The 16,939-nt window shown below is 40.7% G+C and overlaps 1 protein-coding gene across 1 annotated transcript in view; it reads left to right on the forward strand.

Annotated features, from left to right (window-relative positions):
- The window catches only part of LOC308073109 (NELL2-interacting cell ontogeny regulator 1-like), a 35,528-nt gene extending 18,831 nt beyond the window's left edge, over positions 1–16,697 (forward strand). Inside the window, 5 exon segments of the mRNA XM_080410896.1 lie at positions 1–70; positions 2,227–2,234; positions 2,237–2,368; positions 4,191–4,279; positions 9,255–16,697. Coding sequence (XP_080267022.1) covers positions 1–70; positions 2,227–2,234; positions 2,237–2,368; positions 4,191–4,279; positions 9,255–9,326 — 371 coding nt within the window. The 3' untranslated portion in view covers positions 9,327–16,697.
- The last annotated feature ends 242 nt before the right edge of the window (positions 16,698–16,939 follow it).

A 16,939-nucleotide genomic window follows, 5' to 3' on the forward strand; every position in this document is an offset into this window, starting at 1 on the left:
GCACTTGTTCTGTTAGCAGTTTGCAGCGGCCATTTCAAAGAGACCATCACAGAGACAAGAGAGAGATCAGGTACTGATATTTTTTTCCTTTGTTAGAGGGGGTGACTTATCATTCACAGAAGTCCATGCACAGATCTGCCTTCATTCCCAGTTGCACTGCAGAGAGAGACCACCCTTGAAGCCTGTCATGATTATTTCTCACAGATAGCAAATTCCCACGGAATAACTAAGAGGCAGCAGTTAGATGTGATCTAAGGTGATTGCTGTACTCAGGGAGAGATTGTTTTGTAGGGGGCTCACATATGAAGCTGAGCGGGTGCTGGGGTGGGTGATGTGTAAGGTAGCCTGAAAAAGTTTAACAGCTGATCTGCTTTGTTTTGTTGAACCATTGAGGCACACATAGTCACCTGTGAGAATAGCCTCTGCTTCTACTGATTGGGAGGCGTCTGTGTTAGGTACTTTCAAAGGAGGCTGGTATTGCCCTGATTTACTGTTATTCAGAGATACTCTGCTGTATCCTGTTGCAAAACCTGGTGTCTGGCTATACTTGTTTTAACTGCAGATCACCGTTAATTAAAACAGAAAATCCAACCCGCTTGTAACGATTTTAATCCCTTTATTTCAAGGACTGTTCAAGTAAGAAAAAGGATCACATCAGATCACTTCTAAATAGTGGGAAGGATAGAAAATCCAGTTCTGAGGTTATAGGAATTACATTACCAGATCTTTTTTTGTGTGTGTCTGGTCTCAAATATATCTGTGAGTATAGATGTATGTGTGTGTCTCTTGCTTCTGAACCATTCCTTACTCTTATGTTTAGGATGAGGTGCACAGGAGGGGAATGTGTATAATGCTCCTTCTTTCCTGGATGAATGGCTGGTTTGCACGTGCTGCAAGTGTTCGTGCAGAATTTGCAGCATCTGATTAGTTGTGTCTGAAACAGTGGATTGCATATATTGAAGAGCAAGCTTGTTCTGTTCTGTGTTTGTGATAAGATGGGGAAAAACCTTTCTGTTCCTGCTTCCCTCTATTGCCCTTCCAAATGTGAAATACAAGCTGTTTTTGGGAGTGCTGTACTTTTGCATTCAGTATATACAGATTTGAGTTCTTATGCAACATCTTTTGCTTAGTATGCACTGACTTAAAAATCAGGAAGAGACAGAATGTTGTCCTGCTTTCCCAGGTTTAACTAAAGACATTTTTCATGTGGATTTTATTGTGTTGCTACAGCTTAACCTTATTTGATTCTTTCTTCCATTTGAATGTACAGGAATGGAAGGTAAACTAAGCTGAACTAAGAACCACCCTAGCAGTTTGCCGGGATCCTCGAGGCTTGGACTGCAGTCTCTGATAGACAGTTGCAGCTTGACCCAGTCCAAGTTTCCTGTGTTCCCTCTTGTCCTGAACAGTTTGCCTGTTGGATCAGGAAAATACTTAATTTGAAACCTGTGTACTTACAAAACAATTCTCCCTCTGTGTGAAGGGGAGTTGTTGCTGGACCAATCTGTACAACGTGCATGTTCAGGGCATGGTGTGGCCTGGCTGCAATGTTCAGGAACAAATGGATGGCTGCAAATAAAGGTCTGAAGCCCAGATCAGGAGGGGAAACAAAATGGCAAAGAGTTCTGATGCATTTACCATTAGAAGTTCTGCCTATGAATTTGTGGAGGTTTTATAAAAATCTTTTCCTTCAGCTACTTCCATAAAGGAGTAAGTTTTTATGATCTGTGGTTACCTTTAGTTATATAATGGTTACCTTTAGTTATGATGTTTGTGAAAAGATGGTGCAAGCCAGAGGGTAAAAATCCTCATTTCCAGGTTCAGGTCTGTTTTAGCCACCTCTGTAATCTCTAAAGTTTTGATCTCAAGGTCTGACAGTGAACCAGCTGCCCAGATTCATGTGCTAGTCTGGGACTGTGTAGTTAGACAAAAGATTGGAGTCATAGAGCAGGTAAAGTTGCTAGCATCCTGGCTTGCAAATGAAACCAAAAACTGCCTAGAGACTTCTGATCTTCATGTCTATGGACATTCTCTCTCAGCTGGGTTTTATGTGCACCACTGGAAAAGTATAGAATACTTGTGTCCATGGTCTAGACCTTCCGATACTTCTTTTCTTTCAAAGGAAGGCTGCCAATGTTTTAGCTATCAGGAACATTAAGTTCTTGTAACAAAACCCTTGTACCTGTAATGTTCCTCACAAACTTATTTATGTCTCTTGATAAATAGAGAAGCACCTCTTCCAAGATGCTGGCACCGTGCCTTCTGAGAAGAGCAGTCCTTACAGTTCCTTTAGTTTTTGTGGTTGCACTGCTGCTCACGGAGCCTGTTAGATCTGATCAAGAAGCGGGAACAGCCATACCAGCTGAAAGTATGTACCACCCTAAAGTCCTCTCATACAGCTTGTACTGTAGATTTAATGTTGCAGGACTTCATGTCACTGAAGCTTGTCCAAATAATTCAAATGATGTTGGATGTGTCTTGCTCATGTTGTTTTAAACCCACAACCTGATAGCATACTAGTGCTGTTTTTCTCCTGCATCCAAGGCTCTCCACTCTCTTACCCATGTCTCCTGCCTGTTGCTGTCTTGCTTCTCCTGAAATCTGCCATGGTTCTGCAACTTTTCTTTGGTACAGCCCTTTCATTGTGTTAACCCTTTATATGCCAGGAATTACTGTTTGCTTTTCAGAGACATTATTGTGACCTGCTTTTTTCAACTGACATTGACTGTTTATTACATCTTTCATTCTTGGTAATGTCTACTGTTGTTTTTTATTAAAAAACATAGTATGATAATACACTTATTAAAAAAATTCTCAGTGAAGATGCCAAGAAAGCACACTTTGTCAATACCTAGTCTTGCAGCCTTCAACCACCTAATTCTCCTTTACTGATCAGTGTTGAGTTTATTTTATGTCATAATGACAGCTCCTTGTATCAAGTTGTTTATGTGGAAAATGCTGTCCTCTCCTTTTGTCTGGTGCAAATATAAGAACACTAAGGTTGGGTGGTGGTACAACAGTAAGAAGGGGGGTCTTTAATACTGCTCAATTTATTTATTTTTGATCTTTTTTTTTTTTTTCTTAGTCAGTTAAAGAATTTGGCAGACTCCTTTTCTCCAGCAGGCAGAACTCCTGTCTGCTGGTTACCACACAGATCATGAGCTGGAAGCTCATATTCCGGTTTATCAGAGGCATGTAGTAATCAGTCAAATATCAAGTGTCTGCAAAATAGGCTGACAGACACTGCAGGATTTTCCAACATCACTCTAGGTTTCATCCTTTCTTCCCTACCAGACCTCAAAGAGCAAACTAAACCTGTGCTCAGAATTTCTTCACTTGTGCAATATTTCCTATGAAGTTGTCAGAGAGGCACAGGCACTGAGAGGCAAATAAGAGCAGATGTAGAACCTGATGATTCGAAGACATTTCATCATGTCTATATTTGTTCTGTCTCAGTACTGCTATCTGTTAGGGCACAGCTTTGTGTTACATGAGAATCAAGGCAAAGCAAACCTTGTGACCTTCAGTCTGGATATCTAGATACCAGAATACTATCTCAAACACTGCATTTAGTCCATAATGCAGCAGTTCTGCTTATCAGCAATGCCCGCTAATGACAGGGCACTGTGTTTATCTGCTCCTTGCTTTACTAGCTTTGGACAAAGCTGTATCATATTTAAAGTTAGAGACTGTGATCTGTCTTTGTGATATTGCAGTCAATTTTATTCCATTAGGTTTCTATTTAAGTTCAAGTTTGTGAGATTAGAAGACAAGATTTTCCAAGGAACAGGTTCATGGTTTCAGAGGTAATTTCTGAAAAATGTGAAGATGAGGATGAAAATGTGCTCAGGGTTGGTGGAGCAAAAGGACGGACTCAAGTTATGGGTTTAGTGTTTCCACACTATGAACTGTGACAAGAGAAGGATGAGGGAAACAGCAATAAAGGAGGAAGAAAATTTTTAATGCAAATTTGTTCAAGTAATTCTTTTGTCGTTGAGAGACTGTGTGGACCATCATGGTGAACCATTTACAATAACCTGGATTGTTCAAGCATACATACATCAGTACTCTGTGGACTCTTTCCTGTAGCTCTTCCTCATACTCAGAATCACTGTTTATTTCTTCTACTTAATACTTCATGCCATATAGTCATGATTCTTTACTAGATGCTCTACTAAATGCTCTCCTAGGTCGTCCCTGTGTTGACTGCCATGCATTTGAGTTCATGCAGAGGGCTCTGCAGGATTTAAAGAAGACAGCATATAATCTAGACACACGGGTAAGGAAACATTAAAGTACTTCTTTTTTTTTTTATATGGAAGAAAATGCTGTGGGTAAAAGTAGATAAAGGGAAGGATTTTGAATAAGACTATGAACTGTACTGTTCTATCTTCTAAACTGAGGCTGGTTAATTACATTTAATCTCTCTATGCAATAATCTGTGGAATTATTCTGCCTTGGGGTATCAGGGACACTAGGACCGCTTAGGGAAGAGTGAACTAACAGTCCTCAGCCCTCTGTCCTTCTCTTGCAGAGTTACAGCCATTAGTGTTTCTGTTCTCATTCCAAATGCTGAGCACACACATTTATTTTTTTTTATGTTAGGGAGAGTAAGGTGAGAGCATCATTTATATTTATTACCCAAAAGGAGAGAGCCAGTTCAAACAAAAAGCCTGCTAAAATAAAATACTCCCCTGCATATGCTTTTACCCATAGGGAGAAGTTAAGGGAGGAAACATCATCATGTATATACTTTTGACATTGCTCTGATTTCATAATGATGAAAAATGCCACAAAGTAGAACAGCATAGGGAATGAAACTTGTTTGGCTTGCAGTCAGTGTGAAGAATTTGCCAAGGTTGGTATCTTCCTTCTGTGACGGGAGTTGAATTTGTCTCTTGCTGCTGCAACCTGCAATCTGTGACTAGCTGTAGCCCAGCTGCTGTCAGATAGTGGTGTCTCAGGAGGGTAGCTTTCTCCCCACCTCCTGTGTACCCTTTAGCTGAAGTGCTATATCTACACTCTTGCACAGATTTTTCAACAGAAGGTACTCAAACTTTCTTGATTTTCTAATCTGTGGTCAAGGTTGCTCACAGTTCAAAGCCTGCAAACTGGCATCTTTGAAGAATGGTTGGAGGTAACTCTGAGGAGGGTCCATGACGTTTAGGTAAAAATGCAGGTGCAGGAATGAAGATGACTTGAATTGTGTCATACTACAAAACCCAAACAAACATTCCAGCACAACCACATTAGTATGTAGCGCATTTACAATTAAACAAGATCTGTTCAATAATTGCAGGTCCAATGTATTTTGAGCTTCTTCATAAAGAAATCTCGTTAATGAATACATGTGCTGAGAACTGTATACAGCTCAAACAAGATGTTCAAGATTGTGTTGTAAAGTAGTTCTAGCACACCTTTTCTTCTTTTACAAACCTTTGAACTTTTCACCAGGATTTCTAAATCTTGATTTGAAAATATCTCAACTACTAAAATCTTCTCTGGTTGTCTGGCTATGGTAGTGACCTTTACAACAACTATAGCTTGCAGACCAAGACAGAAGCTTTATAAAATACAAATGTCCAAAGCAGGAGTATCAGTAAAATCCCCAAACATAGCAACTGTATTTTAATACTTTTTTAAAAAATAAAAGACCACCAAGGAGAGGAAATTAGAGTACAAAAAACATTCAGTTGAGAGGAATGTCCTATTACTGACTTTCACAGTTGTAGATTTGACAGCAGGCCTGAAAATGTGACACCATGATATGTTCTCACCAAAAAAACCCTGTTGCTTCCTTACCACTTTAAAATCTAAATAATTGAATCCACACTGAGATCCTTTAGTACCTCTGGACTAGGACAGGCCTATTCCAGTCATTAAGCTAGGAATTCTGCCTACGTTTTCAAAAGACATGGAAATATTTAATAGTTGAAGACTTGGAACTGCCTTTGAACAGTGTGTCAAGTCTTAGTTTTATTATTCAGCTGTGGCCCAATTTGATGCAAACTAGGAGTTTTAAGACAATTGCTTTCAGCCACATATATATTTTACATTTGACTATTTTAGTCTGTTTTGCTCCTTAGTGGGGCAAATGTTTCTGTCCCTGAAAATACAATTTCCTTTGTTAGTATTCCCACTGGAGACACTAATTTCCTTGAAAAACTCTCTTTTGTTTGCAGGCATGATTTTTCGATGATGACTAAGGAGCTCCTAACTGTGTTGAAGGGGGAGGGATTCCCAGAAGCTTAGGGAGGAAATTCTCATTTAATTCCTTCTGCAAATCTCACCCTGCAGTTCTGTACGGGGGAACCATATAGTTTTATTGCATAACTCAAGAGTTTTCACACTTAATTCGGCCCTGTGTTGATCTGCATGGTGTCTCACAAAGCAAACTGACTCTAGCATAGGTCACACACTTTTATGAGGGCCATAGGCTATATCTGCTTCCTTTTACAAGACTAGGCATGTTTGTAACCTGCATTGATGTGATGATCACTTACTGATTGACAGGCTGGCTGCTTTTTGCTCATGTAGTAAGAGAAGGGTCACAGACCACCTCTAAGAAGCCGGCTACTACCTATGTGTATGCCAGATCTGTTTGTCCCCCTGCATACAGTTTTCTACCTTTTCGTTGCTGCTGGCCCCTTGGAGCAGGCTGCAGGCTGGATTAGTTGTTTTAACAGCAGTTACCAACTCTGGGCAATCTTTTCTGGGGATATCTGTAATTTACCACTCAGCCAAAGTGGACTGTGTGGCAGGTGCAGCTCTGATCATGAACTAAAGAGTATGTTCTTGTTCTGCTAGGAGGGAGCTGCTACCATCAAAACCATTCAGCCAGTTCACAGCCAGCTCCCTGCTGCATCTAAAATTGGCTCAAGACAGAGGCCAGCAGGGAGAAGGCCATAAAACAAATCCTGTAAAACAGATCCAGTCCACGGGCTACACAGTTCACTGTAAATCTGCACTATAGACACTTATTTTCAAGATTCCAACCCATTTTTCAGAGTTAACCAGTGGACATTGTATATTAACTTCAAAGAACTTAGGAACTGCATTTTTAGCTTGAACTTACAAGCTTTTTTGTAGGTTCAGAATCTGGACTGTGCCCTGTTTGGGTTTTTTAATCTCTCTTGGCCACCCCCCCCTCTCCCCCTTCCCCCAGAGGGGAATGTGTGTGTGGGTGTTTGTTTTGTTTTGGGTTTTTTTCTGGGTTGGTTTTTCATTAAAATGTGCTTTAACCCACCAGGGGGTAATAACAAATCTCTGTGCAAATAGTTATGTGATCATGGTCACAAACAGTCAGCAAAACTGTATTTGGGGCCATTCATTTTGCTCTTTATTCTTTTCTAAACTGTCAATGGTTATTTGGAATATTCAAAGCATATTAAGTTAGATGTGCCCATGAAAGTAACAACAAAGGCTTGAAAATGTTATTAAAGATATATGAAATGGTAAGCAGCCTTGGGGCTTAGCTCCAATGCTGTTGGCATACTGTCAACCTCCCTTATTCAAGCCATTGCAAATGATGTCAAGGAGATGGTTAGGAGGTAGTGATTGAGTGTCTTTGAGGTGATTGGCAAAGTCTCATCAGATCTTTCCAGTTTTGCAGAGTAGCTGAAACAATCAAAAGCGATACCTGATTTAATATAGAACCACAGGGCTGTGTCTAGTGATTTATCTGGGGAAAAAAATGTGACAAATAGATAGGTTTTACTGTACTCAGAAGACAGGTACTAAGCAGGAAGCTTCAGCCCAGCTCTGCTCTAAGTGTCTTTAGCTGATGTGGGTCAATGGATAACACAGCTTTTAAAACACAGCATTTAATCACATGACAATGCCATGTCACACAAAAATCACAAGATGGGAAGATTAAGGATGGATTTCACTGGCATTTAGAGCTGAGAGTCTTCATAATGCCCTTTTTTTGTGTATCTGGTTACACCAGTGGAGATTAATTTGGTGAGTGGACTTCACGCAGCTAGTGTGTCCCATGACAAGGAGGAAATCCTCTCTTGGATCAGACTGATTCTCAGATACAGCTTCAGCTCATGATAGACAAACTGAGATGAAGATACAATCAAATGGCTCTGTGCTCCGTAGTGCATCTGCTGAAGCCATGTGCTCCAAACATCCAGAAAAACTAAAGTGTATGTGTGCTAGAGGGGAAGGATTCCCACGTTTCCCTTATGTAGCCCTTCTGTCCCTTCCCTGGTCCTCAGCCCCTTCTTGCACAGGTAGGCTGAGAGGGTGCAGGCCTTTCTGGTCAGCTCCAGCTCTGAGAAGTTCTAAATCTACCTGCGCTGCTCCAAAAAAACCCCTGTGGGCAGCAGTGATTTCCTGATACTGATGAATGCCAGTTGAACTGGGAGACCACTGCTTCCACCATTTTGGGACCCCTTTCCTTAAAGAAGCCAGCAATCTCATCGCATTTGAACTGTGACAGCTCTGTGCCAGCTCAGCACCTACTGTCTATTTTAGACTCCAACAGTGTATTAACGGTAACAACAGTGAAGCAGAAGTTAAAACAGAAGTAAATTTCTTCACTGAGAAGGTGGTCAGTCACTGGAACAGGCTCCCCAGAGAAGTGGTCATGGCACCAAGCCTGTCAGAGTTCAAGGGGCATCTGAGCAACGCTCTTGATCATATGGTTTAATTTTGAGTAGTGCTGCAAGGAGCAGGAAGTTGGACCTGATGATTCTTATGGGTCCCTTCCAACTTGAGATATTCTATGATTCCATGATTAAGTTATGCCTTACTTCCTTTGTATAAATTTCAACAGTGAGTCCAGGCTGAAATACTTTAAATTTTTTGTTTGAGTCTGTCTTTAAGTAAAATTACTGACAGGGTTTTGGTTTTTTTTAAGGCTTTCATGAACTTGAGACCTTATGCTCCAGTTTGTGCAGTTGTAAAAAGAAAGTAAGATTGTAAGAAAGAAAAGTAACTTTAAACAAAAATAACAATGCCCAGACATATACTGAATGTACTAATGTGAAAAACATGAATGTGTACTGGACTGAATTTCTCCATGTCAGGGGAAGTATTGCCATGTTGGTATGCCAATTAATCATTCAGAAACTAAATTATTTTGCAGAACAGTAAGCAGTAACTCTTATATTTAACTCAAGCCTCATCTCATACAATCAATTCCAAATCTTAGAACAAAAGTAAAACTGACTTTTCTTTGGGACCTAATTAGTTTTACAGTGCTGACACTTGTTTTTTGATGTTGCTCTTGTTCCCCCCTCTTATAGACAGAAACTCTGCTTCTTCAGGTGGAAAAGAGAAATCTGTGCGACTGTGTAACTGCAAATCTGCTGAACTGAATCCTGGAGGCCAGCTAAGGAGTATCACCTGTTCAGCGGTTTTTAAAATGCAGCTGTATAAAATACAGCTTTATGGAGTTCATGTTGAAAGCATGTGAGCCCCAATGTACTGAGGAAACTGGGGGGCTGTGTCTTCTATATTTGTCTGTTCTGTTGTTTTTTTTTAAAGAGTATCCTCTTTTCACATCCACTGAGTTGCCAGTAAGGGCTCAATTCAGTAAATCTTACTTGGTATTAGGGCGGGGGAAAAATTTACCTGCTTTGATTTTTGAATCAGATTTGGCCAAGTGTAACCCACAAGATAAACATGGCCAACAGTGCTCCAGAGACATTCACAGCTATTCTTTGTCTCCAATATGAACATATATCTGTGGCAACTTACCCAGTTATATTGAGATAGGACATTGTGGTCTCTGTAGGCTTTGCCTGTGTATTAAAGATGATGGAAGTCCTTTCTGTTTGTTGTCTGCACTGTGACCACATTCAGGCATGTTATAGTTCTATCAGCTGTGATGAAGTATATGTCATGAGGAATTATGTGTGCTGTACTTGGACCAGAACAGTTTATATCTTAGTGTTGAGTTTTCTGATACCCTGTGTAGAAGTGTTGTCTTATTTAATTCAAACCTTTAGTTTCTTCCCCTCCTTCCCTGGACATACCATTCTTAACCCACTGTTTCTCTAAATAGCTTTATCTTAGCAGGTCAAGTGGCTAGAGTAGAAAAAGGAGAATAAGGGTATGACTAGGCAGCCTTGCCAGTTCCAGCTGTACCCAATCCTGCTAACAGCAACTGCTCAACATCACATTGAAGGAAAGCTCTGTGCGGTGCCAAGAAGTTTCTTCATGAGAGTCCTCCTTATTTTACTTCAGGTGAAATGCAGTGATAAGGTCATGTATATTTGGTCCATTCTGTGATGGACTGAACTATGAATATTTTGGTCTTTCCTTGTAGTTGCCTTTGAAAGCTGCTCCTTTTGTTTCAGGCGTGAAGAAAGACTTGTGCACCTGAAAGCTGAGATTATTTTTATCCTCAACTCTACTACTTTATTCTGAGATACGTTGTCCACTCACAAGTCTGAACTGGGCTGAGCAGTTTGAGTAGGTGCTCTGAGTTTGTTTGACATGGTTTAGACCTGTCTCAAACCACTCCAACAGTGGGACTGTGGGGTGCTGACCTGGTTTGGGGAATGGGTGGGAGGTAGACATCTGAAGGCCAAGTTCTCTTCAGCTTAATTTGGAAGAAAGTGCCTGCCTGTGGCTTCACTTGTCTAACTAAGCTGGTGGGACTTTGCTGGAAGTGGACGACAGAGGAAACACAACTACTGCTCTGCCAGTCCCAGTATGGTAAGAGACAGCTGGGGGAGTAGAGGAACACAACAGACAGCCTCAGTGGCTTGCCAAACCTGTCCCAGGGCTTGGAAAACCAATTCTTGCACACTGAGAAGTGCAGCATGTTCTTCTGCATGGAACCAGGATACAGGCCAGTGCAGAAGCTCAGTGTGAACTGGAGAGGGGATTCTGATGTTATTTTTCCTAATTCCCTCGAGGACATAATACCTGTTGCCACAAGAAGCAGCAGCCAGGAGGGGTACAGATGGGGAAAAGGGGATAACTTTCTCATTCTCTTCCTCAGAATGTGAATTTTTTAAGAAAATATTAAAAGATTCCTTTAAAGTCTGCAGAAGATCCATTACAACCAGGGATTTCCTAGTGGAAATTGCTGTGTGCTCCTTTGAAGACCACCTCACCTATTTTCCTTTAGGTGAATGGTTGTTCTGTACTACCTCTTGTTCAAACCCAGCAAAATAGCAGGAGTGCAGAAAACAGTTAATATGCCACCAGTTCTAAAAAAGGATTGTTAGGGAGGTCTGGGAACTGCACCCAGCAACCAGAATATCTGTTCCGGGCAACTAAACAGAAACTCTTGAAGGATTTGAATATGTAAACTCAGGTTTAATATGACACAGTGACAAGAGTCAAGACTATTTTTATAGAGCAAAAGAATACAGCAGAACCAGATAAACCGGTGACAAAAGCAGCTAGGCTAGTCCAAAGTAATGTACAGACTAGAGGTCTTCTGTCTAGACAAGAGGTGAGTGAAGAAGGATATGGTAGAAGTTTATAAAACCGCGAGTGACCAGAGACTGACTGTTTGCTGTACCTTCCCAAACAAGTGGGGTGCACTCAATGAAACCAGCTGGAGGCTGGATCAGAGCAAACAGGAGGATGATGCTCTTGATCTACTGTGTGTTTCAGTTGTGGAAGTCCTCATTCCAGGATGTTGCTGATGCTAAAAATTTACGTGGGTTTAAAAAGCAGCTGTTCAGACTCATTCCTGAAAATCCTATTGCAAACTGTTAAATATAAAACCACCAAGATTCCTGAACCACCCACAAGTTTCTGCAAGTTAAGGGTGTTGTAGGAAGACATTGCAGTTGACCTGGGTTTATATTTTTCCCTACACATTTCCTATCGGTCAGTGCCAAAGCTAAGATACTGGTCTTAGAAGGATCTTTGGTGTGATCTGGTGCAGTTGTTCTTATGTGTAGTAATAAGCCTCTTCCCAAATTCATAACATAAACTTCCCTGTGCTCCGTAGAGCCATTCCTTTTTATCCCTTATAAACAAACACTTTTAGCAAGTCCTGAAGTTCTGGGTTTCCCTGTTGACTGAGGACATGGCACCACTAAGTAGGCCAGTGGTCCCGCTTCTGCAGCCCAGCACATTGCAGAGACCACTCCAAAAGGAAGAGTAAAGGCTTCTTTTTGAAGGGAAAGAAATGATACTGCAAAACATTTGCCTACTGCCAGGAAGGAGCTATATAATTACTCAGAGATTCATGTACAAGCCCAGTTCTGTCTAGCTTTCAACCCTTGCCCTATCAGCCTTGGATTTTTGCTCAAGACACTGTCCTAGTTACCCTTTGTGTTGACCATTCAATATGCAGATCATCTGTCCCATGCCATAAAGAAGTCTTGCAGCAATGCACTCGTGAGTAGCAAACACTTGTGCATGTGAAAAATGTCTGAAAGTGATCATACGTTGCTGTGGTCATGCTGCTGAGCTGGGAAATTTCTTCCAGGCTTATAGTCCTACGTCTTTGATGGCTCTGGCACTGTTTTGCCTCTTGTTCCTCTTCATCTACGCATACAGTATTTTCTCTGCCCTGTGAAAGCCAAATGTTAAAATTTATTTAACATTAAAAATGGAAAGTGTTAGTACAAACATGCTTTCTCTTCCCATCATAATTAAAACTGCCACTGTGCCTCCTACAAGAATTGCATTTTTTCTCCTCAGAATCCAAAGGTCCCTGCTAAATCCAAACTGTTGTTTCATATATAGTTAATAGGGCCATCAGAATATGCATGCATCCTCCTTGCTGTACAACTTGTCCTGTTTTATCCCCTGCAGTACATTATGTGGTTGTCTCTTGCTTTGTGACTGCACTGAAAGCTGTCTGGGGCAAAGAAGTTGTCATGTCAGTAGCACTGGAAGGTGGCCATCACACCTTCAGGTGTTGTGAACTTACGAAATAAAAATCACAATGTAAAATATGCTGGGTTGTTGCTCTAGTTTCAAACACAGTATTTGCTTTTATGCATAGGTTTGAAATTTAATCTCCATGTAGATATTTCTTAACCTTCTAACTCCAGCTTGCTGTTCTGACTGTAACTTTGTAGAGATGAGGAGGGGCAGAGAAGGTATTTTCAAGGCCTCTGAGCTCCTGAACTTTAAAAAGTGACTTAAAACAGAAGAAAAAGAGTTGCAGGCATGGATGTAATGAGAAAGGAAATGCAAATACCTTCATATATTCTATTTCTTACATTGGTCATCATAGACTTTTCTTTCCTGATAGTCAAGGCTGTCATTTGTTTCTGCTCTGAACAAACCATGCACTTGCTGAAAACTTACTAACATATCAGCTTGTCTTCATTAGCCTTGAGCATCTTTTGCTGTTTAAATCAAAGTAAGTGATATTGCACTTTTCTGATCATTTAAGTGGCAAAACTATAGCTTGCTCTCCTTGTCAATCAAGTCTGAAAATGGAACAGGACTGGCAACTCTCGTTATTCTTTATATAGCTTCACTCTTCGAGAGTCCAAATCAACTGGAAAGACAGCCTGTTCCATGTGGGAAGCAGGGCACTAGTTTCAAGGGAGGCCAGTGTTCAGGTTCTTATTTTGGCGTGGGAGGATCTGAATACTCTGTGTGTGTGCATTAATAGGTGCACTTGACACTTAATGTTCGTGCCCAGGCAAATGGAATGGCAGCCTCCACCCTGAACTACTTATAATTGTTAGATGTTTTCTAAGCATTGATGGTATTTTCTGGTTTTGGTTTTGTTTGGTTTTTTGTGTTTTTTTTTTTTAAGATTAGAACTCTAATTTTACTCTATTCCTTTATTTTTTTCCTAAACTCCAAAAATATTTGGCTATGCAAAAGCCAGTAGGTATCACTGACAGAGAAATCAAGGAATCACATTGCTGAGAGTTTTTGCTCTATGAAGTGTCAGTTGATGCATTACAGCAGTTAGGGTTTTGTGTTAATTGTTACAGAACGTACAGACAAAACACAGCTTCTATTTGGCTTTAAGTGCGAAAAACTTTTATTGCATGACATTTTGATATACATAAGGATATTTATCTAAGGGGCTTCTCTACGAAATAGTGTAGGAGCTTTTCTGTATAACAGAGTTGCGTCTAGTCCAAATTAATGGAAAGATCCGCTAACATAAAGTACATTTTAATGTCAAATATTTTGAGCAAACCAATGTTCATTTAGGAAAAAATAAGTCCTTTTGTGTGGCTTCCACACTAAGCCTGGTGAAACTTAGCATTTTCCTTTGCATAAATCCCAACATTCTTTAAAGTTCCCGGTGATACCAGGTTTAGTGAGGCTATATCTATTCAACTCTTTACAACCTAAAAAGACAAGCATGGTTTCACTCTGAAACTTTTCAGTTTAATATAGGGCCTTGGGAGAGACACAAATTTTGGGACCAAAATCAAAGTTGCCTGCATTTGCGAATGCTTATAGTCAAGGCTCTCATTGGAGGCCATCTTTAGTGCTGTTGACTTGCAAAGGTCTGGGCATTGTGGTTGTTTCTTTTCCTCAGTTGAAGAGCAGAACTTCATACAGGCAGTAAATTTCATACACATGATTTCTTGCTTAAGCAGCTTTTGCATTAATCCTGGACTACATATACACTGTAATAAAGCATCCAACTTGTGAAAAGTATCTGATTTCAGCCAACAGCACTGAATATGACTAATGCACAATTCAGTCTTGCATTGAAGTGGGAACAGAACATTGTTTAAATGCTTTTTGACAGCTGGTATACTGCCCATTTAAAGCATGGTTTGTTTTACATACAATATAAAATCAAACTGTGTTTTACCCATGGAAGGTTGAACCGTATCCCAGAAGTCGATAGCTTTTCTAAAATAAAATGAGTCTCCCCACCTCCCCTTTCTGTATGCACACACAGGCTATTCATAGAACTGCCTGTGCCTTTAGTTACTCTGGTTTTGGTAGCCGCAGAACAATGTGCCCCTATCCCAGCACTGAAAAAACCCAACCAACAGGTTCTGCTCTCAGAACACAAGAATTAAGAAGGGATTTTTGCACACAACTCTCTAGCAAGTAAAAAATGACATGTCTATATCTTCCTAGACAGGGATAAGACAGGCAATAGTGAGGTAAATAGGTCAGCTTCACTCTCAGTGGCATTCAGACTGAGAGTACACAAGCATTACACAACCCTTGCCTATGCTGTAGATTTACCCTTTGTCCAGCACAGTGACAGTTGCTGAATTTCCAGCACTCCAATGCAAACCTCAAATATGAACTAGGAAAACTGGTGTTTTGCCAGTGGTTCTTACTTTTTCTTGGAACCGAAAGCCTGAACTGACCTTTGTTTTACAATAGCTTGACAGGAGCCCCTCCTGTGTAGCAGAAAGCATTGTAGGCTTCAGAAGGTGTTTAAAATTGCTTGTCACACTTGGCTTCAGTTGATTTTTGGAGAACTGATCAAGCCTGAATGCTTTTCCACATCTTACACTGTGGTGAAAGAGGCCTCTTGGAGTTGACTAGTTCCTGCATTAAAGGATCTTGGGGCTAAGTTTCTATCATACTTCCTAATTGCGGCCACATCCCTGTTTTGCAGTGTCACATGGACTTCGTTGGGACAGCTGCAGTGTCTCAAAGGCTCATAGCCGACCATGGTTTAGCTTGTGGTTGGGTTCTTGAAGGGTTTTCCAGGAAGCTGTAAGATGGGGAACCTGTCAATCAGTGATGCCAAGAACAAATTTGTCATTTCATGAAGGAGACCTTTCTCCCCCACCAAACCTCTGACTTAGTGTTTAAAGAAGATACTGAGCCATCAAGCAAAGGTGAATCATTACCTCATGGCATGAGAGACAAGATAAGTACAAGGCGCTTTAATTTTCAGTCCTCAGGGCCTGAGATGGCTGCCAGAAAAAAAGGCAATGCAATTTATTCTGTTTATGGGCTGAAACATCTACAATGCACCAGCCTCTTGCCTCTCAATTCATTTGCAAGAGTGTAAAATAACTATTTAAAGGAGGATTAAGAAGCGGTGGGCCCTGGCAGCTGCCCTGCAGCCAAGTGTCTCTGAATTCCCTTATCAGTAACCCATCCCAAAATGGGAATGTTCTTTAGCCATCATACTTGCTTAGGCCAGAAAAACATTGCCTTTGCCCTGATAACTGGGGAAGGAGAAATAGCCTGAATTTCAGATGCTGTGCAAGGGCAATGCGTTTCTCCCAGGGGTGTCTGTGTTTATACTGGAATTAGAACACAGAGAGCTGGGAAGTGGCTGCCTGGAAGCAAAATGATTCTCATAATCATAGGATCATTAAAAATAGGACGGGAAAGGTATCCATAAAAAATCACCCAGTTCATCCCTTGTCTTTATGCACGGCCAGCTGTCCCAATGCCATTCCCAAATGATGTCTAGTTTATGCCTACAGGCTTAGATATCCCCATCTTTGACAGGCAATCCATCCCAGTGCCATCCCTGTTATTAAGAATTTTTCCAGGGGCTTTGTTGGTGCCTTATTGATGCAATTTAAACCTCTAGTTACTTCTGCTGCTGTTGGTGTCTCTGCTAGTTCCTAGTATTGCAGTGACCAAACCAGATGCAATACTGCAGCTCAGACCTTCTGCTGAAGGCAGTCTAAGATCTTGCACTTTTTTTTTATATCCCTGTATAATCACATTTTTTTGGCAACGACAGAATATTGTAGACTGATTTCAGCTTGTGACTCCCTAGCTCCACCGTAGAAGTACCACTTAAGCTGCTGTTCCCCATTCCAAATAGGAGCTGTTGATTATTCCTGATGAAATGTAGCACCTTGTCCTCGTCCTTATAAAATATTATTCTCTTAGACCCCCTTTTTTGAACTTATCTGTATGATTTAAATAGTTTGTAACCAGCACTGCTTATAATCTCCAGACTGATGTTACATCTTAAATAACCACTTTGCTTATTCATTATCCAGCTGACTAATGAAATGCTGAATAACCCTTGAACTAAGTGAGTCTCTGCAGACCCAATATGATATATCTTTCCATAGTGGCAGTGACCTAT

Source organism: Falco punctatus, assembly GCF_963210335.1.
Source record: "Falco punctatus genome assembly, chromosome: 1".
Lineage (NCBI taxonomy): Eukaryota > Metazoa > Chordata > Aves > Falconiformes > Falconidae > Falco > Falco punctatus.